Source organism: Falco rusticolus, chromosome 1, assembly GCF_015220075.1.
Source record: "Falco rusticolus isolate bFalRus1 chromosome 1, bFalRus1.pri, whole genome shotgun sequence".
NCBI lineage: Eukaryota > Metazoa > Chordata > Aves > Falconiformes > Falconidae > Falco > Falco rusticolus.
The window spans coordinates 112,818,770-112,841,032 of NC_051187.1; the positions used below are offsets into that span (position 1 = coordinate 112,818,770).

A 22,263-nucleotide genomic window follows, 5' to 3' on the forward strand; every position below is an offset into this window, starting at 1 on the left:
TGTGCCTGCCTTCTTCCTGCTGTATTTCTGGTAAGGTGCTATGTCAGAGAGATGAGTTGGGAAAATGCACAGTCCTAGATGGTAGATGAGCTCCTTGGGATCCTGTAGTTCTTCTGGTCCAAAGCAGTTTCAAGTAGTACTCTAGTGTTTTAACAGAAAACTAGCTAGTTAATTGAGAAACCAGAATTGATTTCCCTGAGGAATTTGCCACCTCGCTGGTGCAGCAGAGACTCTGCCTCTCAACGTGTATGTAACAAGGTGTTTAAGAACTTAGACACACTTTCATTTAGCAGACAGCTGTGGCTTAAAATGCTATTGCCTTGCTACTTTACTAAACTGAAAGACTTCACAGTGAAGCAGATGAGGAGGCCAAATGTATTCTGTTTTGCCAGTTTGGGGGCAGAAGCAGTTAACTTCTCCAGGAGGACAGTAATGTCTTAAACCTTGGCAGATGTTTGCTAATGAGTATGTGCCTAAACCTTCAATTAACCAGTGACTAACAAAATGTTAAGCGGAAGCAAAATGATGGAGGGACTGCTCTGGGTCTTACTCTGATTTAACTTAAATCAGTCTTAGGATGGGGTAAAGTTACTGATTTCAGTGCATTGAAATGGATAATGGAAAATGGTGCAAAAAGGTCAGGATGGGAGCAGATATTTATCCTTTTTTATTTCCACATTTGTAACTGTAATAGCCCTGAGCTAAGTCTTCCAGTCCTCAGTCGACTAAACAGATTTTTTCTCATCAGTTCAGAAATTGCTTAGTATTTTATGTTGTAAAATATTAATTTATTTTTTCTATATTTAATCTGTGCTGGGTAGGATGTTGCTGGCTGAGATTTGGGGGAGAAATTTTGCCTGTCAAGTATCTGTAGACTTGAGTCTAATAGTCATAGGCTCAAGTGAGTGTTTTTTCAAAACGTGCTTATGGAAAAGGGATGTGAAAGAGATGGTATAGTGAATTACAGAACTGAAAAGCCAGCTGCACATACGGTAAGATAAGAATCACAGGACATCCTTGGTAAACCTGAAAAAACATCCCATAGGATTTGAGTAGTGACAAAAAGATGTGGACTCTAATGTATTTCCTCTCCAGACCTGTAGACAGCGCATTTCTGGCCTACAATATCTAGGATTATATATCAGCATGGGTTTAAGGCTAGCAGCCTTTTTAATTGAAATTAGCAGCTATATCACCTTTCCTAGGTAGTACACTGTGCTAACAGTGGGAAGATACAAACATCATGGTTCTTCTGAGGAAGTATTAACATGTTAAATTTGCATTTCAACTAGAAGCATCTTGTCTTTAAATTACTATAAAATGATTATGGCTAGTTTGTTTGCCAGGATTTAGACAAGGTTCTTAGAAAAGCAGTTGTGGTTTAGCTAAGAGATGCAGGATATATTGAACTCCTGTTTCTTGATGCCTTTGCACTCTGAGGCTGCAAGATTGTATTGGAGTTCACAAGAATCTTGGTCTTGAAGAATATTCCCGATTCAATCTGCTCTCTGTTCACAAGCATGGCATAGGCAGCTAAAGAGTTGGGAGAGCACTGCCAGTGATTTGCAAAAGAAGTTCTCATCTAGGTTGCTGGGTAGTTCACTGACTGTGGTCATTTCATTTTCCTTTCATTTTAAGAAGGAAGAGGTTAAGGACTTTGGGGAAGGAGAACTTGGTTGCCTTTTACAAAAGCTAAAGCCTGTCTGTCATTTAGGATCCACTAGTTGTGCAACTCCACCTCCCACTTTCTAATTGTTATCTGTCCCAAGATAATAATTGTCAGATAGTAATGACTTCTGATCATTGTTTATTGGCCTTTGTGAAACTGGTTGGTCGCTTTGCCAGTCACTAACTTGTCGTTATTTATTTATATTACAAATCCATTACTTAATGTTATATGCTTACAGAGCATTTGCAAACATGGATGGAGGTATCCATGAGCTTTTATCCTATGGATTTGTTCATCCCCTTGTATCTGCCTCTTAAATGCTTTAGAACAAAGATAAGTTTGTATTCAAAACTTGTTTACATGATTGATTCATAGTTACTGCTGAGCATAGAGGTATTGACATCCATTAAAATAGAAAAGAGGAGTTTAGGCCATTAAGGGTATCCCTCCAAGAGATGTGAGAAGGAGAGCATAATTTTGATGAAAAAGTGTGCCTTGTATTAGATACTGAAGATACAGAGGCTATAGGCAAGTGTCTTCTATGTTCAACAGAAAACTAATCTGAAGATAGTACCATTAAAGAGAGCCCATGGAGCCTGAGTAGCTCTTCTCTGTGTGCTCACAGGCACACAGCTGACCTGACCATCATTTTGGTAGGCTGTATTTAAGCAGAGGTGGCCTAATAACGTAGTTTGGTTTGATGCCCAAGAACTGGTTAAAATGGTCCTGTTTGTCCACTCAGTATGCTTTTTTTAAAAAAATCTGAGCCTGGGAACGGAACTCTTTAAAATTTCAAAGAATAGTGCAAGGATGTCAGCTAATTTTTAAGTTTCTGTTTAGCAACCTTTTCAAGTATTTGCTACATTACATAAAGATAGTTTGGATGCTAGACATCCTGCAAAGGTTTTAAGAATGTTACATCATTTATTACTGTGTAAAATCTTATTTACTCAACTTGTTTCATTTTTCTCATGTGTAAGTGAAAAAAATATTTACTTTGTTCAAAAGCAGTTTCTGAGGCTGAACTTAATTCATATGTGTAACTAGGTTTGGTGTTTGGAAGGTGCCATACAATCATTACTTATTAATAGCGAGACCTGCAGAAGCAATGCATTATTTATATTATGTTATCTCTGGAAGACCCGCAACTATTTTCTTGTGTTTGGACTAGAAATGTTCAAAAGTATGGTCAGCTGACTTCATTCTTTTTTGTACTATACCATGAAACATATAATGGAAGATTATTTAAAAAATGGCATTATACCCTTAGTCATCTTCCTTAAACCAATCTATAAAAACATGTAAAGTTAGGGCTGATGTGTCTTTGATTTTGATGTGATGGCTGGATACGATCTGCTGATGAGGACAGTATGTGGAGTAATGCAATTAGTCAGGATAGGTATGAGGAATCAAGTTCTTCCCATATAGTGCGTTTTCAGGCGTGAGATTAGAAACTTTTCAAAACCACAGTATATAAAGTTTCTCCCTGGTAATTCATTCAGCCATTGGGATTTCTTTCACTGCAGAAAAGGCTTAAGTCTTGGCCCACTAAACTCTTAGGCAAACTGTTGGGATGTCTATCTAAGCCAAGGTCACCCTCGGAGAGATTTAGTGCTGCTCTATTGCTTGCCAGTCCCCATGGCCTTTTCAAAGAGCTGTGTTCCTGTAGTGTCTTTGCTGCAGCCACCTCAACTCCCCTAAAGACGGTTTCAAATGATGGAGGGGGGAAAAAACGACACAGCATGTTGTAAATTAATGCTGACAGTGTCAACATTAATTTATGCCAGAAATGCATGAGGAATAGAGGGTGGAAAGAATGATGATGCAGAACACTATTTCCTACAACCCATTCTCCTGGAGCACCTGAAGGAGGGCTGCCACAGCAGCGGTGGATCAGAGCACAGAGCCAGTATTCTTTCCCTTTCTGAAGTGGCTACTTTGCGGCCACCTGCACAGATAGGATCATTCTGACAGGCAGAAAGCTACTGCTCACAAAGCTGGCTTAGTTCAACACAATTGCCATTAAACCGTATTTAAAAAATAATTAAGGGGTTTAGCACTGCAACTCTTACTAGGGAACGAAGTTCTGTTGCTAGTCCCAGGCATGCCAAAAATTGAGGTTTGTGAGCAACAGTAGAGAATGCCTCTGATACTTTTGTTTATAGTTATTAATGCTATACAAATCTCTAAACCCAACATAATCTGGAGAACTCAAGGAAAAGGCTGGACCTAAATATACTGAGGGAATTCTGACTCTAGTCTTCTTGATCATCAGTAAGAGTAAGCTGTTTGGATACATCTCCACCCCCAAAAATCTCCAGCCCTGTTTCTGTCCATTATACGCTTTGATTTTTACTTCTGGATTAAACGTAAGTAAACCTCTCCATGAAAATGAATTATTTTACCTGTGTTGTGAGATGATAGACTAGCTGAAGTCAGAGGGAGTCTGTCTCAGCAGAAGTGTACTTTGTACACATGGTTTTAAAACTCAGACTTGCACATGCATGCTTGTGAACCTGAGATTCTCATATATGTAATCTTTTAAATCTTATTTATGATTTTTGCACACATCCCCTCCCCCCCTAAAATATAGTCGTGGCTGTAAAATGGTTATCATATTATTTGAAAACATTGTAACTTGAGGTGATTAATAGTATAAGTTGACTCTTTTAAAGATTTTAGGTTGTAAATCTGCAGTTTTGTGTTTTCCTAGACAGTTGGTTTTTTTGGTTTTGTGATTGTTTTTTTTTTAAAGTATTTTGAAGTTAGGATAAAAAATTATGTGATAAAATGATCAGCCAGGCTGTCAAAAGCAAAAAAAAAAAAAAAAATTCTAACAGGTATACATGCTAGAATAATGCATTTTTTTATTATTGCAACATCTGACTGATGATTTAGATTATGTATTCTGCTAAGTTCAAAGTTTCCTTACACAAAGAGAGAGCTATATGAAACAACCATGCTTCAAACCATTTTACTTCAATTGTAATAACAGGTTTTAGAGTTTAAATCATTAACAACCTCTGTGTGAACTTTTATCCAAATGACTGCAAGTCACAAAGAGAGCACTTCTCTCTCACGAAGTACCTTTTGTGCTTTAGTGAGACCCAATCCCTCTTTTTCTTTTTTTCCCCCACCTTCATGTCTGTCTTTGAAGAAAGATGTGTGATTTGTGAAGTAATGGAAGTGTGTATCAGTTAATGAAAACTGCTATCCTGGCTTCATAATGCACGCCAGAATTGCTTCAGGATAAAGCTTCATATACCTGCATTACAGCAGGAAAAAAGTAAATTTCAGAAGTCCAGATTGCTGTGTGCACTGTAGAAGTATCATGTAGCAGTTAAATCAACCATTAGGGGTGACCTAATCTTGATTTCCTCCCCCCTTCCACACACACACACACACACACTTCTCAAGGAGTTGTGATGTTCATACTGCTTGCATTCTTTCCACTTTTTAAAACCTACGCTAGAAATTGTCAGAACCTGGTACTGAAACAGCCTATCCACATCCTGACTTGCCCACCTTCCCTTCTGGCTTATTTTGTACACTGAATCTGACAGGAGGGAGTTGTGTATGACCACCCTCGCCCCCCCATACTGAAGTTCAGTTCCAGTAAGCCCCCCGGCCCCTGTGCTTTGTGAAGAAATAGCTGAACACATGCAAGAAATTCTATGGGGTTAGCTTTGCGCTGCTGGTACAATTTATCTTTTCTTTCTAACACAGGATGACAAAACGTCTTAATTTAAAAAAAAAAAAAAGCTTCTTGTTATTATTTTCTTTCCCACCAGAAATAAGGCAGTTACGCTGCGAATGGTCGAGACAACACCCCCACCCCCCTTTTTTTTTTTAAGAGCGAATTAGGAGCGGGTGCAGGACTGGGGCAGCGCATCCTCCGCCCGCACCCCGCCGGCGCGCAGCGGGGGCACCTTCCCCTTTGCTCTGCCCGGCCGCGCGTGTGTGTGTGCGTGTGTGCGCGTGTGCCCGTGCCCGCCCGCCGGGGTGTGTGTGTGTGCCCGTGTCCCTGCCTGCCTCCCGCCGCCTGCCTGCCTGCCGCCCGCGGGCGAGCCGTGAGCGCCGCCGCCGCCGCCCTTTGATCCCGCCGTTAGTGTTAGTTAGGGGCCGGGAGGCGCGCGGGGCGCAGCCCTCGGCACCGCCGCGCCAGCCCTCGCCCCGGCACGGCGCCCGGCGCCCGCCCGCCCGCCGGGAACACATCCCCGGCCGCTGAGGGATACTGCGACCGGGGACAAGCCAGGTGCACGACCGGGTTGGGGGGGGGGGAGGGGGGGGGGAGAGAGAGGAAAAAGAAAGAGGGGGAGAGGGAGCCCTTCGCGGTGGCTCCGGGAAAGCTGGCTTCAGCCCCCTTTACCCCGGCGAAGAGGGAAAACCCGCCCCGGTTAGCAGCTCCCCCGGGGGGCCCGGCTTTGTGCCTGTCTGTGCCCCCCCCCTCCCGGTCTTATTTGATCTCCCGTTAAACCAAGGAGGAGAATGTGAAAAAAGGGGGAAAATGCCCAGGAGGAAGCAGGAGCAGCCCAAGCGCCTCTCTTCACGTAAGTGCCCCCTCTTTTTGCCATTTTCTCCTTCCTCCTCTCCCCGTCTCCTTCCCCTCTGCAGCCGCCTCCGTCGTTTCGTGCATTAGTTTAGGGTTACAGAGGTGAAACTGACAAAGACACAGCCTGGGTTATTCCCTTTTAGGTCTGAGCTAAGGCAGCCATGTTGGTGATGAACAGCCTTGTGCCCTTTTAATTTTTCCTCTCTCTCCTTTCCCCCCTTCTTTCTTCGCGTCTCTCGCCCTTTCCTCCCTCTCCCTCCCCTCGCCCGTGATTGTGCATTTGTGTTGGGGGGGCGGTGTGGGGGGGGGGGGCGGTGTGGGTTTCTCTTTGGGGCCGGAGGGGGGGGTGTCTGTTTTATTGGGGTGGGGAGGGGGGCTAGCACCGGAGGGGAGGGCGGCGAGAGGGGAAGCGGCTGCTGGCGTCTTGTGCGGAACCAGCCGAGAGGTCCGTCCCCGGCTAAAGGTTGCGGCGGGGCTGGGCGGCCCGGGAGCGGGGGGAGGCGGGCAGCAGCCGCGGCGGGGGCCGGCAGCGGCGGGGGCGCCCCACACCGACCCCACGGCCACCCCGCAGGGGGCTGGGGCCGCCGGCGGCGGCGGGGGAGGGGGCGGCGGGGAGGCAGACCGTGGCAGGCGAGGTCCCTGCAGAGCAGGGAGAGGCGGCGGCGGGCTCCGGGCTCCTCCTGGCCGCAGTGAAATGAAGGGTCAGGCGAGCCAGGCGAGACTCGGGCTTCGGCGGCGCTGCCCCAGACGAGAGCAGCAGAGCACAGGGCTAAAGTGCATCCCGATCCTCCGCCTGCGGGCACCCCGTGCGCACACGCACACATCCCCTGACACAGCTCACCCTGCCCTGCTCCTTCGCGCTCCCTCCCCCCTCCCTGCCTATTTTCTCCCCTCTTTGCAAAACAGTTAACTTTTCTCCCGCTCGCCCCCCCGCCCCCCCCCCCCCCCCCTTGTATTAAGTGCGAGGCAGCTGTTGAGAGGGAGGCGGAGGGGAGGGGTAGGGACCTAAAAATACCCTGCCCCTGCTTGGCCCCAGGGTTGGTTTAAGGAGAGCGGGGGGTGGATGGAGGGGTCATTTGTCTGCCTCCGGCACATCTGCTCCGAGCGTGCCTGCAGCCCCTCCGCGCTGGGCTCGGGGCAGGGCGAGAGCTGAGCCGCCGGTGCCGGAGCCGTGCTCGGTCACCGGGAGTTCACCAGGGCAGCCCCGGCCTCTGCCCCCGCGGGGGGGGGGGGGACACCACCGCTGCAGGCGGAGCGCAGCCCGGCTCCCCCCCCGCTCCGCTATGCGGGCGAAGGGGCTGAGGCAGCGCTCCCCCCCGCCCTTCCAGCACCGCCACACGGGCCGGGGATGGGGGGACGGCGCGGGGGGGCGGCACTTGCAGACCCGCAGATATTTCTCTCTCCTTTTCCTTTCCGCCGGAGTCAAGGGCCTGAGTTGCGGTGGGGTTTGGGGGGGTGTGTGTGTGTGTCGATGGTGGGTTTTTTGGTTTGTTTTTTGCCCGCCTTCCCCCCCCCCCCCCTTCCCCTTTCCTTTGCTCTCGCCGTTTGCCCCCGCTCAGCCCTTTCGCAGTCCGCCCGCTAGAGGAGACGAGCCGGCCGCCCCGGCGCTCCTTCCCCGCGCAGGGCGCCGGCCGGGGCGGCTGGCACAGGGAAGGCGGCGGGAGCGCGGCGGCCGCCTCTGCAGCGCCCCGGCCCCGGCGCGGCGGGCGGGGGCAGGGGCCAAGCCCGGGCGCGCAGGGCCTTGCGTGGCCGTGGAGGGGCGCTTCGGGGCGGGAGGGGGGGCGAGCGCCGCCGCCCCGGTTTGGCAGGAGCCCTGCGGGAGCGGGGAGGCGAAAAGGGGCTGGCGGGGCGGGAGGAGGCGGTGGGGCGGGCGCTGCGGCCGGCCCGGCGGCTGACCTTGCCCTCGCCCCCGCCCCGGTGCGGCTGCCCTCCGCCTGCCTCTTGGGCTGACATCAAACCTGGGTTCCATTTTAGCTCGGTCGGGCGTGCCGCTCCGGGCTGGGCTTCGGGGGCTGGGCTCCGGGGGCTCGGCTCCGGCGCCGGGCTCCCGCCTGCCCCTGCCTCCGGGTTGCGGCCGAGGCTCCCCTCGGCCCCGACCTCCTGACCGCCCGCGCCGGGGGAAGTCACGGCTTCTCCTGGGCCAAGGAACAATTGCCTTCATTGTGCAAATGGAGTTGTGCATGTGCTGGTGGGGGGTGTTGTTTTGGGGTTTTTTGTTTGTTTGGTTTTCGTGGGTTTTTTTTCTTTTTTTTTTTCCTTTTTTTTTTTTTTAATTTTTAAACGCACGGCCTAATTTGCAGTTCTTTTGGATAATTTTTAAGTTCAATTCATGGGATTGTTTTTCCCTGATGTGCAAAACATGCACATGCTATATGTCCCACACGAATGCTACTTTTTAATGGGATTTGTTTATTTTAATTTCTTGTACAACTAGATTGCACTAGATCAAAAAAGCTATTATTTGACAACAATAATATATTAAATAATTCAGGAAGAATTGCAGGAATAGTGTTCTAGTCTGCAGTCCTGCAGATTCAGAAAATGCCTTGGAATCCATTGTATTCAGTGTACAAACGCTATAAATAGTGATTTGGATTTTTTTTAGCGACATGTTGCTTTAATGGGTACTCAGTATCAAATACATTTTTATTCTACGGTTCTTGCTGATTTTAGCAGTACGTTTCTTAGAGGCACAGTGTGTGTATTTTTTTTTTTTTGTATTAATGATGGCAGAAGAATGTAAAGTGCACCATACGCAACTGGGAAGAAGATGGCTAATACTGTATTCACCTTTAACTCTGCCCTGTTGTGGGTATGGCGCTGTGCTTTGCCCCTAAGTTACACTACAGGTTGCTGCTGGTGCCTGGATGCTCTCCAGTACACCTAAATGATGTAGCATCTTCCTGAACCACCCTGTGATATTTTGGATTCTGTTGCAATTGTTTGGGAAATAAGTAGCAAGATGTTGATCTACAGAATCATTTACCAGTGTTACATTGTAACTGAGCAAACTTAAGTTAGTCTGGCAAGTCCCGTGGAGCCTAGCATAGCTTAGGCAGGAAGCTGTGTTCTCAGGATCACTAGGCCTTAATTAGTTTCTTCTAAATTGTTACATACCCTGAAACACACCTGAAGAACACTGTCATGCTATTTGACGCAACAGTATGCAGCTGCTGCTTGGCACCCTGATTTTATACTTCTGTTTGTTGACTTCATTGGATAAGCCCTAGTGTAAATTTAGAGATCATTTCAGAAGAGAAGACTGTGCCACCAAAATGCATGCTGTGGTGAAGAAGTTATTTGTCCAAGAGTTTGCTAGAGATATATCAGGCTGTTGCAACACTTCAGTTTCAAGGGAGTTGCTAGATACTGATACTTCAGCGACTGAAGAAAGAAAGGCTTGATATTATTAGATGCAACAATACTGTGTTTTGGTGGCATCTGCTTAAAAGGGCAGAGCTAAGGTTGAGCTTTTAGTCGTTGGATTTGTTTACAACATAATATGGTTTGGAAGGGTCCTTTGGAGGTCCACTGGCCTGGCCCCCTGCTCAAAACAGGATGAACTTCAGGACTGAGTCAGATGGATGGGCCCTTGAGACTCCAGCGTTAACATGTATTGTAAATGGAGTTTCTGTGTAAAGAAGTTAGGTTTTGAGAACTGTTTAGCACAGATGTCAGTAGAATGTCTTCTTTCACACTTGGTGAAATACAAGAGAAAGTGCGTTCTTTTAAATTTAAGATATGAGTGAATGAGGAAAGGCCTTCAGGAGTTCCTGGATAGACAGTGGGTAATCCATATCCAGACTAAATACTGTGGCAGTGTAGACTCAGTTTACGATGACAGAGTTAGGTCCATAAGTTAAAAAATTGGCCAGTGCACATGTGACTTATGACTACTTTTGGATGTGACTGACTCAGACAAATCAATTCATTTTCACTGGAATGTTTAAAGGAATTTTGCTAATTCCTTAGCGTGTGTGTGTGTTAGGGGTTTTTTTCCCCCTTCCAGCTACTTAAAAATTTCATTTTTTTCCCTCATCTATTCAGTTATCATCAGAATCTTTAAAAATACATGTATAAATACAGTTTTACTCTGTTTTTCTTCTTGTTGTTGCCTTACTTTCTATCCCACTTCACACTATTATTTTCTTTTCTGAGAATTCCTGAAAGTCTGTTTCCTCTGAACTGCACAAATGTGACTTGGAAGAGTTCAGCCTGAAAAGTAAAGGTTTTGGGGAGTTTTGAGGCATTTAAATAGAAGTTTAAAACTTAGACCACTGCATTGCCTTAAGTGTAGCAATCAATACTACTTGGGGTTTGATTCTGTCTCAGAGGCTTGTAAGCAATGCAGTTTGTGAATGAATGCCACAATACCATTTATACAAAGCTTGCATTTGTTATAGAGTATCAGGCAGAATTAGATGCTACACTGAGAAGTTTGAACTACTACCGCTTTCTGAAGAATGTGTTTAATGCAGGACAAACTGCAGTGTTTTTTTCTGTTGGATTTATTTTGTTAAAGGAGATGCAGAATTGATAGAATATTAGTTTCAGTATCAAAAACTAGATATGTGATAATGAGGAGGGCGTAACTCTTCTTGCTTTCATGGTCAGGTATAGGGTTAGAAATTCCAGATACTGTGTTGGCATGTTTAGCTGTTTCTATACAGTAAAAAAACCAAACCACACACCAACAAAAAACCACCACCACAAAAAAAAAAATCACCCTTAAACTTTGTGACTCTTTTTATTATTTTGGGTTTTATTGCTGGATTATATCATCAGAGTGTAAAGAAAATAATGTCAAACAGGTAAATTAACAGTGATTCAGAGCTTCCTTCTTTTTTTTTATTTTTGCAGCTTGCTTCATTTGATACTTTCTGATAGGAAGACAGGATGTGTTGGATGGTTTTTCCAAAAATTTTCCCAATGTTAGAAAGCCCTTTACTATCATTTGGTATTGAAGAGTTGCCTTCAAGACAAAAGGCTTTTGCCAGGAACAGGAATCTTTCTCTTTTAGTAGAGTTTATTACCTTACTAGCAGACATTGCATGTACAAGGGGAAGCTTTTAACATATTTTCTATTTACTATTTTTAACCTCTTACCACTGCAGGGATCATGATATAGCTCACTGTAGACAAGAGGATCCACGTAGGGAAAATGACTATTCTTAGTATGATTAGGTTAATAATTTCATTGCTATCATCATGGTTGTCCTGGTGGTTCTGTAATGTACTCTCAAACGAACAGCAGCCTTTTGGTGGATGGAGTAACATCCACATTATTCCACCTGAAAACACTGTTCTTATTTTGTCCCTCTCATGATAGTGAGTCCTCGTAGGCTTTTCAGAGACACCTTCTCCCTTGCTGGGGATTCTCACTGACATGTAAAGTCTCTGTCTCTTTAATATTCCAAACCCCCTTATATAGACTAAGTCACTTGTATAAAATCATTTAATGATCAACGTCTAAAGCTATTCAACGGTAGGCTAAGTCTTAGTGTTGTCTGGTAGTACAAAATATGAATAAATCACAATGGGGTATAAATTGGACTACTGAAGAGTCAGTGTTGTGCTCATTAAGCTATTTAAGTCTTTAGGATCTTATGAATTAGATTTTAGAGGGGGTGGGGGTACAAAAGAATATAGAGCAAACCCACAAACTTTTTAGCTGGCCAAACAGGAAAACCTGCAGGTAGAGCAATGGAATGGGTAATGTGAGAACATGCAGACAGAATGCATTTTTACTTTTAAATTTTAAAATGGATGAAGAAAGAGTATGATTTAATCTTTGTAACAGAGTAGTTGTTGTCTTTTTCATATGTAAGAAGGCAGGAGGAGGAGGAATTAAGTTTGGGGAAGAAAAAAAAAGAAAAGCCAGGAGGAGCTGGCTGTTCAAAGTGAAGTATTAGTAATTTCCTATAATTTAATCAGACCAGATCCCAGAGCAAGATAATGAGAGCATGACCTACAAAAGAGGACTTTTTGGAAGTTAAAAGGATTTCTAACATGTAGCTTCACAAGGCATGTGATTTGTCATGAAGCACCATATAGAGAGGACTTTTTTTTTTTTTTCTTTCAAATTGCTAAGAAATCATAATACAGGCATTAGTTCAGATGGTTAGGGAGAGCTAATGTGGCTTGTGCCTGGAATCCTGTTACTGTTACAGCTGTTAAAGTACTCCAGGGTCGTGCTTGAAGAGTGTATCTTCTAAAGAATATTTTGTCCTGGTTTGTAGTATACCATTTTTTGTTGGTTAGTTTGCCTGCAGGATGTATGGAGGCTGAAGTATTGTGTGTTTTACAAAAAAATAATATGCAAAAAATCTGGACCACAAAGTAGCTAGCAGTATGTAATAGAATCCAGTTTTCAAGGGGGTTGGGGGAATTCTCTTCCTCTCTCTTTCTGCCCCCCCAAAGTAAAACTTTATTTTTATTCTACTTAAAAAAAAATATTTTCTATGAAGAATAATAAATTATATGGGCTGATATAGGCTTGAAGAATAATAAGTGATATTGGGTTGAATGAAAAAAAACCCACAACCTTCAGAAAGGTGGATAATATCCCTTTCTTTAAGCATTATTATTTTTTTTAATGTAGGTAAATAATAAAAACTGTGACTTGACCCATACTTCAGTTGAAACGATCAATGCCTCAGGGTGCAGTCAGCATTGGTTCTACACATATACACTGCATTGTGGCTACTTTAACGAAGGATTCAGCAACATGTATCCATAAGCTCACATGAGAGCTTGTCTTTCAGTTTTTCTTTTTTACAGACTAACTTAGGGTCACAATTATGGAAGGCTATGGTCCCAAAGACAATTTCTCTTTTCCTCACACACCTTCAGTAGCGTTTACAGGCTGGTATACTCTTTGGTCTAGACTCCAAATATTTTGACTGTTCGGTCTGAACCTGTTGGCTTAGTAGTTAGTTATTCCTTAAAGTTTCTCCTGCCTTTCAAGGGATTTCCTGCTTGTGGTGTAATTACACTGAGTAGTAGAATCCCAAGTTAAGCCTAACAGTAAGACAAGCCTGTTCCGTTTTGCAAGTGAAGAATTTGCACAGCACCCAAGTTTCATTAATTTGGAATCATGAAAGAGTTACGAGGGACATTTTTTCAGAGGCGTGCAGTAAGGAGAGAAAAACTGGACTGCAGAAATAGTCCTTTCCTTCATTCTTTTCAGTCCTTTCCTTCATTCTTTAGGCAGCAGAGATGGAAGCTAGGGGGAAAGAATGACTAGTACTGATGGTACAGTAGACCAAGAGAGAGAAGTTTTTATACAAGACTGATGATTTAGCTGCTGTTTAGAACAAATTGTGTTAAAAATGAAAGGGTTACCAAGTGGTCTTGTAATGAATAGTTTAATCAGCCATTTCAGAAAGTGAAATTAAGTTCCAAACATCTGCACTGTTTGGTTTCTTTTATATGGGACGCTCTCTCACTAGGGCAGAAATAACATTTTTTAAGCAACTCAAAGCGAGCTATTGTCATCATCCCTTTGAATTCTGCGTGGTCCTACCTCTAGGGATTCCTTTCCTCAAGGAAGGTTTATAGCTCTGCTGGCCCTCATCTGGGGTTTGCTGCTTGGATGTGTTTTTCCTCTGTTGGGGAGCTTTCTATGCAGGTACGAAGAATTCTTCCCTGCATGTTCTTAAGTTTTTTTCTGAAAGATTCTGTAAGGAAGGAGATTTGGCACAAGCTTACTTTAAAATTACAACTTCCTATTTTAAGTGAAAGTTTTGGACGTATCCTGAATCTTGGTGCCTGTTAGAATTTGTAAGATGCTGTATCGGGGCAAAAAGGAGAATTCTGGTAAATTCTTAAAAATAAATGGCAAGTAGCTTTTAGAAAAACACAGTAAAAAAAATCAATGGCTTTAACAAGTATGTATTTAGCTTAATGAGTGATCCCCATGTGTGACTTCATTAATGAACACAGATGCTTTGGAAGATACTTCTAGACTTCACTTTGACTTGTGTAGTAGTACAAATAATTACTTATCAAAAAAAAATAAAAATAAACCACCCTCAAAAGTTAAGATAAGAACAGATCTTCAGATAATCATGTAGTGAAAAGTAGGTAAGGAATAGAGGTGGTGGCAGGCAAGCGGATTTAGATAGCAGTTGGTGGTCGTGGCTGTTTGTTTGCTTACTTTCCTGAAGCACAGCCAGAGTCTCTCCCCTTATAGACCACTGTGCCAAATCAAGACCTGGCAACTAATGACTAAGGATGCGTTTCTTTATCTGTGTTTGGAGCAGAACTTCCCCTTATCTACCTCTATATTTCTAGCACTTTGAGTCCATGAAGAGCCCTTCTCAGGTACCAGTGTAAGCGTAACAGCCTAGAGCTGCTCTAATTTCTGCTGTCTCTAGGCTCTCACCCTGCTCCTTGTTCTGGAAAGGAAGGGCTGACATAATCCTTTTGTCAATTCTGCATTGCCAAAGGGAGTTCTTTGTACAGCGAATAACTCTGAAGGGAGCTCTTCTGCCCACCTTGAGGTACTTTTACATTGCCCATAAGGTCTAAATAGACTTCACCATAATTGCTTATATTGTCTTCCTGCACAGTGCTGGGCCACGTTGAGATAACAAAGCAAGCTCTAAATAAGCTACCTTGTGTACAGGAGGCAGTTATCACAGCAGTCTACCCAGGTTAATTCAGCTATAATACTTGTGGGTATACTCAAACTGGCTCAGATATCACTACATAGCATTGCGTTATTTAGTATAGACATAATCTCATGAGAATCAGAGTTGTTGTCTTTGAAAGCATTTACTGGCCTGCATAAAAAGTGTTGGTAAAGCCCAGAGTTTTCAGCCAGGAAATGCACTTTGGAAAAATAAAATCAAATCCTACTGCCATTGGCACACTTTGTTTGTTCAGCAGAAAAGCCAGCAATGGACATGAACACAAAACTTCCTCTTAGTGTCTAGCTATTTCTCTGCATCTGGATTTTAGGTGAATTTTTAGGCAGAATGTAGAAATAGGTTGCTGCCATTTATGCTGTGTCTGTGCCCTAAGTAGCCATAGCATTAGTTTCTTGTACCAGGAGCTTGGCACAGAATCCTAAATCTCTTTAAAATAAGATAAGGTTTGAGGAATGTCCACTTTTTATTCAGTACTTGCACATTAATTATATGACCTCTGACTTTCCTCAAGGTTGAAAGCTGAGGCAGTGCCTTAAGCAGTGTGTCTAGGAGAGAGGAGTGCCTGTTCCACATGGAAAGGTCTGCTTCTGTGTGTTCACCTACCACTACGAGTAGCTTCCTAATCCTCTCTCATTTGGCTTTGCTTGTTAACCCCAAGCAATCCTCTCAGGGACAGAGAAAGCTGCTGTCTTTGGTAGCAAACACAGCATGACAAAACAAACACTTCTTGAAGCTTCCCTTAGATGCGTTACTGTAATATCGTCCTTGTGGGAGAAATTAGAAACACAGAGAATATAATTTGCCATGTTTTAATCTGACTTTGGGAGAGAAAAAAAATACATTATAGGGAACTAGATTCCTGTGACACAGGAAGGAATAATTTCAGTATCTGAAACCTAAACCTTTTGTTTCTGAACCAGTCGGGAAGCTAATGGGCATAAAGCACCTCAGGTGAGTAACAGGGCATGGTAAATCAAGAGCACATTATTTACCAAAAATAGAACAGGAGAAGCTGCATGTAGCAAAAATAAATAGAAAGTAGTAAAAAACAAAGGAGACCTTTGTTAAAGCAGGTATGTTGGTCTGATGTCACTTGCTATGGTTGAATATTGTCCCACATAAGGTTTGTGAGCTCTTCCCTTCACTTTGTGACCCCTTGACAGAGGTTGTAAACACAGTTGGGATAATTAAAGGCACCGTAGCGGCTTGATCTGAGGCTTCCTATGTTTTGTTTATTGCATCCTACAAACTAAGGCAACAGGAATTTCTGGTTGATTTTGTGGTTTCTTTTGCTTTATTGATCACTGGAACAACCTTCATAAATGTGTTCTAAAGTGGCAATTCCATATATTTTAAGTCTTTTTCTATGAGTCAATGTTTTGAGTGGTTAGTGTTGGGTTTTCTCTTTCTGTATGTTAATAAAAGGGAAAGTTCACAGTATTTGCTGTCACTACCTTTCCAACTTCAATATTTAGAATAATTTAAGGTGATTTCACTGAGTTCCACTTGACATTATTTTTAAACCAGGACTTAATGTTTATTGTCATCAATGGGCCAATTTTGCAGCCATCCTCGGATCTCCCTTGTGCTGCTAGGGTGATGCAAATATTATGGAAGCTGCCTTGGCCTTCCCAGACAGGGATTCTCATTGCATGGGGATTCTAGGAGAGAAATAATACTGTTGTTTAATACATCTTCATATCACTGCAACTTAGAATAGACTCTGCATCAGAAATGGAAAGGGTCAGAGATGAAGCCACAGCTGGAATGCACTTGGATCTACTTCTTGCTAGTTAACAGCCATTTCCAGCTGCTATTGATAAGCCAGTCTCCAGGCTGAGTCTACATTAGAAAACGCAAGGGAGAACCGGAGCACTGTAAAGGTTCATGCTGTGTTCTTCCTTTGCCAAGCACTCATATCACACAGGAGAGAACATGTAAACTGAACGGAAGTTCTGGATTATTTGAATATGTAGCGGTAGTGATTCGTCTGAGTGAAGTGAACCAAATTGCTTTTGCCAGAATGCCACTGGGGCTATTGGGAAGTTGAGATGTCTTATTTGTGCTCAGAGAAGGAAATAATGAGTTGACCAAAAAAGTCAATGTAAGCATAAGTCAGAATGTACAACAGTACATCATATCATCAAGGCAGGCAAATGAAGCCACTTCTTTGACAGGTTTTCAAACTCCTCCAGTGTGTCCTTTATATGAAAAACAGCCAGCCAGCCTCCTGCAGCAATAAAGAGATAGAGACACGGAGGGAGAAGCTGTGTTCTTCCTTCCTTCCTTAGAAGCTAGCTGGGCTAACTTTGTGCTCAGGAGATGAAAACCTCTCTTTGGCAAGGAAGAATTTTTCTTTTACTATTTTACTGGTGCTGTAAGTTATAATTGTTCCTTGGAACAGTTTTTGTGTGCGAGAGTTCTAGATTGCAATGGCAGAGCTATTGAGTTGTATGATATTTGTGGAGGTGTTTGGAGGCTTGGCAGGACAGTTTACAGACATGAAATCTCCCAGCTTTTTTGGGTTCTTTTTTCCTGTGGTTCAACAGGAACTTCTCTTCAGAGATTCTTCACACCTATTGGGAGAGCTTCGCACAGCTTTTTTTCCAGCTTTAATCATTGTGTAGTGCTACTATACTGAAGACTAGTTTTCTTCCTTTTTCTCCAAAACCACTTGTGATATAATCACTGCTTTTATCACTGATAATTCTTCTCTTTTTTCACTCTTTGCCAGTCAATATTTGTGGTAATTTTTCTGACCAGCTGGAGAAAATAATTAGGAAAGGTAGGAAAGTAGAGTAATACCTGTTTTTCATTTTGGTGACATCACTGCTTTATCAGTGTCACTCCCTGAAGACTACTGGCAGTTTCAGAAGTTGATAGAATGAGAAGTTATTTGGAACTGGTTCAAGAGAAGACACAGCATGTCTTTAATCCATTGGAGAGAAGAGGAAAAGTGAAGGTTGCCATTTTATCCTCAAGGTTGTTGGCCTGGCTTGGGAAATTAGAGCCGGTACATCAGAAATGCCATGTTCTTCTGTAGGATTTCTGATTACCCTTTCAGCTGAATGTCTCCGGGACTTCTGTTTTCTACAGTAGTGATTAGACATCAGAAAGTGCTCTCAAGGATTAACTTGTGCATGAGGGAAACAAGGAAATATTGTTTCTATCTCCTTTGTTATATTTGTATAGTGCATAGGAGTACAAGCCAGGAAGTCAGCCTGCTGTCTTAGGCACGTGTGATCCAACAAAAGATAGTTTCGGCCTGAAAAAGAGCCTATATTCTGATTAGATGTCCTGTAGGAAAGATGGACTTGGCAGTTTCTCAGGGAAACCAAGGTAACAGTGGTTGAGGTTGTGCATCTGTAGTGCAGTTGTCCCTTGGAAGAACAGAGGTAAGTGCGGAAAGAGATGGAAAACATGCTTCTTGAAATGACTAGATATGTTCTGGATGTTGCTGTACGTTTTTACAGTGCTGCTGAAACCTTCTTAAGAGCTTTCCTCGAGTACTGATGCTATGTTGGGCTTACATTAGTCTGCCCCTGTACAAACCTTGGTGGGAGTTCTCTGCTTCTCAGTTCCAAAGTTTGACTATACCTTTGAAGAGATACAGGAAACCAGGTCTATTGCACAGTCTTTCGTATTTAATAATTTCTGTGTGTAGAGGAAGCATGATGATACATCATTATCCTTTTGGTTTCAGCTTCTGTGTCATCAGTCAGGTATTTTCTGGAAATCCTTTGCTATTACCAGTGAGAGAAGTATGGAAAGGGAGATCTTACCTGAGATCATGTGCATCGACCATGCCATAGATTTAATGTTCCATTTTGAGCCCAAACCAGCTTGCTGGCAAGGACAATGGCCACTGTGGTTTTCCCATACTCTCTTGGCATCTGTGAGGATTGGACTGTTCTTTAGATTCTCACCAGCAGTACTAAAGCATCTGTGCTTTGAAGATGAAGTAAGTAACTGCAGTGCTTCAGTAATATTTGCTTATCTTATCTTATTCTGTATGTTATTTTTTTCTATTTTATAGGAGTTGGGGGAGTGTGTGGCTTGGGGAGGAAGGTGGTTTGGACTTGATAGGAGAAGCTGAGGGTAGACTGGGAACTTCAGGCCCAGCGTATATGCTTGGCCATGCAGGTGGTATCGATGGAGAGAGAGCAGGTGCTCTTGCTGTGGCATTCAGGTAGGCTGAGGGAGCACTGAGAGTCATGCATGGAGTAGGAGTAAACATGGAGACAGCATCCTCAAATAGTGACAGCAAGGGAGCTTTATCTTCTGGAGTTATCACTTTGGTGTTTAGAAACCTTTTTTAAATAAGCCTGCTGTAATCTTGTTTATAGTAATTAAGGATTTGCTAGTAATTTAAATAGTTGGTTTTGGCAACATACAGACTGTCTTCTCATAGGTACTGGTAATGTAAGCATGAAAACATTTACACAAGAATAAAAGTCAAGGAAGCAGGTAATTGACTGATTTATCAACCTTAGCAGACAATTTTTTCTGATACATCGTGGTAGCTATAGTAAATTTACTCTGGATTGCTTAAGGGCATGATCCTATACAGTGTGTGCAACACATGAGGGCAACTTCTTGAAATGAATGGATGAAGGAGGAAGTAATCAGCCAATGTGGTTTTGGTGCCTTGGTTAGCCTTTTGGTCAATGCTTTGTCCCCTAGGAAAGTTTGGAATTGCCCTGCATAGCACAGCTCACAGTATAGGTGATTTATGGCATTTTCCTGGAGCTTTTAGATCAATTGTAGTGTTTCAGGTAATATAAGAACTTTTTGTAAACTTATGGCTGTTCCCAGGCCATAACGCTAAATTGCAGTTGTGATCAGGGAGTTATTTATTTTAATTGCAAATTGTTTGTATGCAACAATGTAGCATGTTTGAACACTTTTCTCACTTTAGTCAGTCCCTTTTGCCAGCTGAATTGACACTTGCAACTTCTCATCCGCTTCCTTTCCGAGTGTAAGGGTGACTAAAATCATGTTTCTGTGGTGACCCTGTCAGTTTTAAATGGCTGGCCACACTAAAATGAGTTGTGTGTGTTGAGGGTAAATCAGTGTTACAATAATCTATAGCATAAACAGATCACTTTATTCTTGGCTGCTGTAAATTGTGAGGAACATGTGAGGATTCTTGTGCCTACTTTTTACTGTTGGGATTGTGACTGTGGCTTGCAGTGCATTTTTGGCAATTAAGATGCTTTTTTTTCTCAGTAAAGAATTGAGACAGTTATCACTGCAGCCAGTTCTGGGGAGGTGGCATGTCAGGTGCAGGCCTTAATTAGGATGTTAGCTGATGAAGGCACTAAGTATGAGCAGGCAGTTTATAGATGTAGCTCAAAACCAGAGAACGTAGGTAGGCAAAATAGAGAGTGGACCACCAATTTTTGTTACCAAGTTAAATAAAGATTAGAAAGCAAAGCTTTCCTGCATTTTTTGGCACCTAGATCATACAAAATGTGATGTAACAGACTGAACTATTCATGTTTAATGCCTTCAGTTTTGCGATTGAGGCTTCTTTTCTTTCAAAGTGCTTGCTATATAGAAGTGATATCATTAAGCGTGCTTCTCCCAGTTTTCTTCCGGTGTCTTCCAAAGCCTTGTGGATACCACTGACAGCCAAAAAGCAGATAATCACTTTAAAATGCCTTGAACCACCCGGTCAGCAAATAGATTCTCTAAACCTTGTCTTATGCTTAGTCTTTGTCTTGGAGACTGGTCATCACAGCACCAAAAACAATTGTAGGGTATGCAGAAGGAAATTCTGCTTGTCTTGCTTGAGCTGTTCAAGGCATAGGCTTACCTCTCTGAAAATGGAAACATTTCCTTTATTTGTGAGCCTTTTATTCCAGGTCATAGGTCAAGTTTTTGTCTAGTTCCATGATCATTCACGTGTGCCAGCCTCCTTTCTTGAAATCCATTGCTTTTTAAGGGATGAAAGGTATAAAGAACTGACGTTGGTTTTTTTCTTTTAGATATCTTAATAACATTGTATGATCTTTCCATTTTCTCAAGTAGAATTGTCCAAGTGAATAGATCTTGTCTTCCATAACACCTGAACAGAACCATATGATGATGGATTGAGAGTGCTGAGTTACTTCATTGCTTGAGCTCATAGTGATTGTAGTCTGACCATGGTTTTCCTTCCATCTCTTTTTCTTTTGTAAGTCAGGGATAATTGCAGTCTGAGATTTCATCAGAAAAAAAAAATCTGTATTTTTAAGTCTTCTACCTCAGATATACGATAGAAGACTATGACCTAGAATCCAACTACTACAAAGCAACTAGCCATTTGGAAATGAGTAACCGAGCCTCCGGTTTGCAGATAGAGGATGTTTAAGATAAGGCAGTTTTGTGTTTCTGCTTTGAATTTCCTAATAGAGACATTAGTTCTGTGTTCCAGCCATTTTTCAAAGAAGACTTCATTAATGACATGCCAAAGGAATAAAATCTCCTCTCATTCATGGAGTTAATTGTAATTCAAGGATGACTTTGAAATATTATGGATTCCTATATTGACCATTTGACATTCATGTGATTATCTTCCACAACAATTTGATCTTTAGTGGAAACTTAGTTCTCTCATTTAGGTATCTTCTGGTTGTAGCCAGCTTTTCCAAATTGTTTGCTAGAATTGTTTGGGGTTTCCTTTCTAATGAAGGCCCATGGTGGGAAATCTTGAAATATTTCCCCTCCTTTATGAAGCAGATGGAGATGAAAGGTCTTGACTCTGTATGCTAAGGATAATAGAAGTCTTGAGAATAATGTTTAACTCTTCTTATTTTTGGAGATGCCAGCATCCCTTTTTGGCATTTGATGCTTTTTACTGCATCAGCCTATTGCCATAGACATCTATCTAGAGCAAAACAAGTGAACAATGAAAGTGAATTTTGGCTAACTAGGAATAATCTTAAGGAGTTTCTAAACTTCCTTATAACTAAGAAAAAGTAGAATTTCTAATCACTGCACTGAACTTAACATGTTAAGTGAGGTCACAGTGGTAAATGTGCATTGATGTAAATGATACACGGCCACTCCAGGTAGAAGTTACAGAAGAAGGTGCAGGGAATCTCTTTGGGTTGACTTGCACGTGGACCACTTGAACCATCAACGTTTGATAAAGTTGATTCCTATTTCAAATAGAGCTGTAGGAATAATGGTTGAGCTCCCACATACTTAGTTTAGCCTCAAATTTATAATACTCTATCAGAGTCTTAATGTGATATTATAGCTAGTTTTAAAAGACCCAGGGAAGCCTGAAATTCCTGGTAAGAGATCTAGCTCAGAAGCTGCTGCTTTAAAAAGTGTTTAGTTTTATAGCAAGTAGTTTATCACATTCATTGTTTTCATCAGGCAAAAGAGGTGTACACCTT

The 22,263-nt window shown here is 42.7% G+C and overlaps 1 protein-coding gene across 5 annotated transcripts in view; it reads left to right on the top strand.

Annotated features, from left to right (window-relative positions):
• The first annotated feature begins 5,783 nt into the window (after positions 1-5,783).
• Positions 5,784-22,263, top strand: part of ZNF827 (zinc finger protein 827) — a 106,452-nt gene continuing 89,972 nt past the window's right edge. For 4 of the 5 annotated variants that reach the window (XR_005105652.1, XR_005105650.1, XR_005105651.1 and 1 more), the window contains exon 1: positions 5,784-6,219. Coding sequence is in view for 2 of the 5 variants with exons in the window: in XM_037396657.1 (XP_037252554.1) it covers positions 6,177-6,219 (43 nt within the window). In the remaining 3 variants the exon portion in view is untranslated. The remainder of the gene's footprint in view (positions 6,220-22,263) is intronic. The other variant, XM_037396646.1, reaches the window with a different exon arrangement.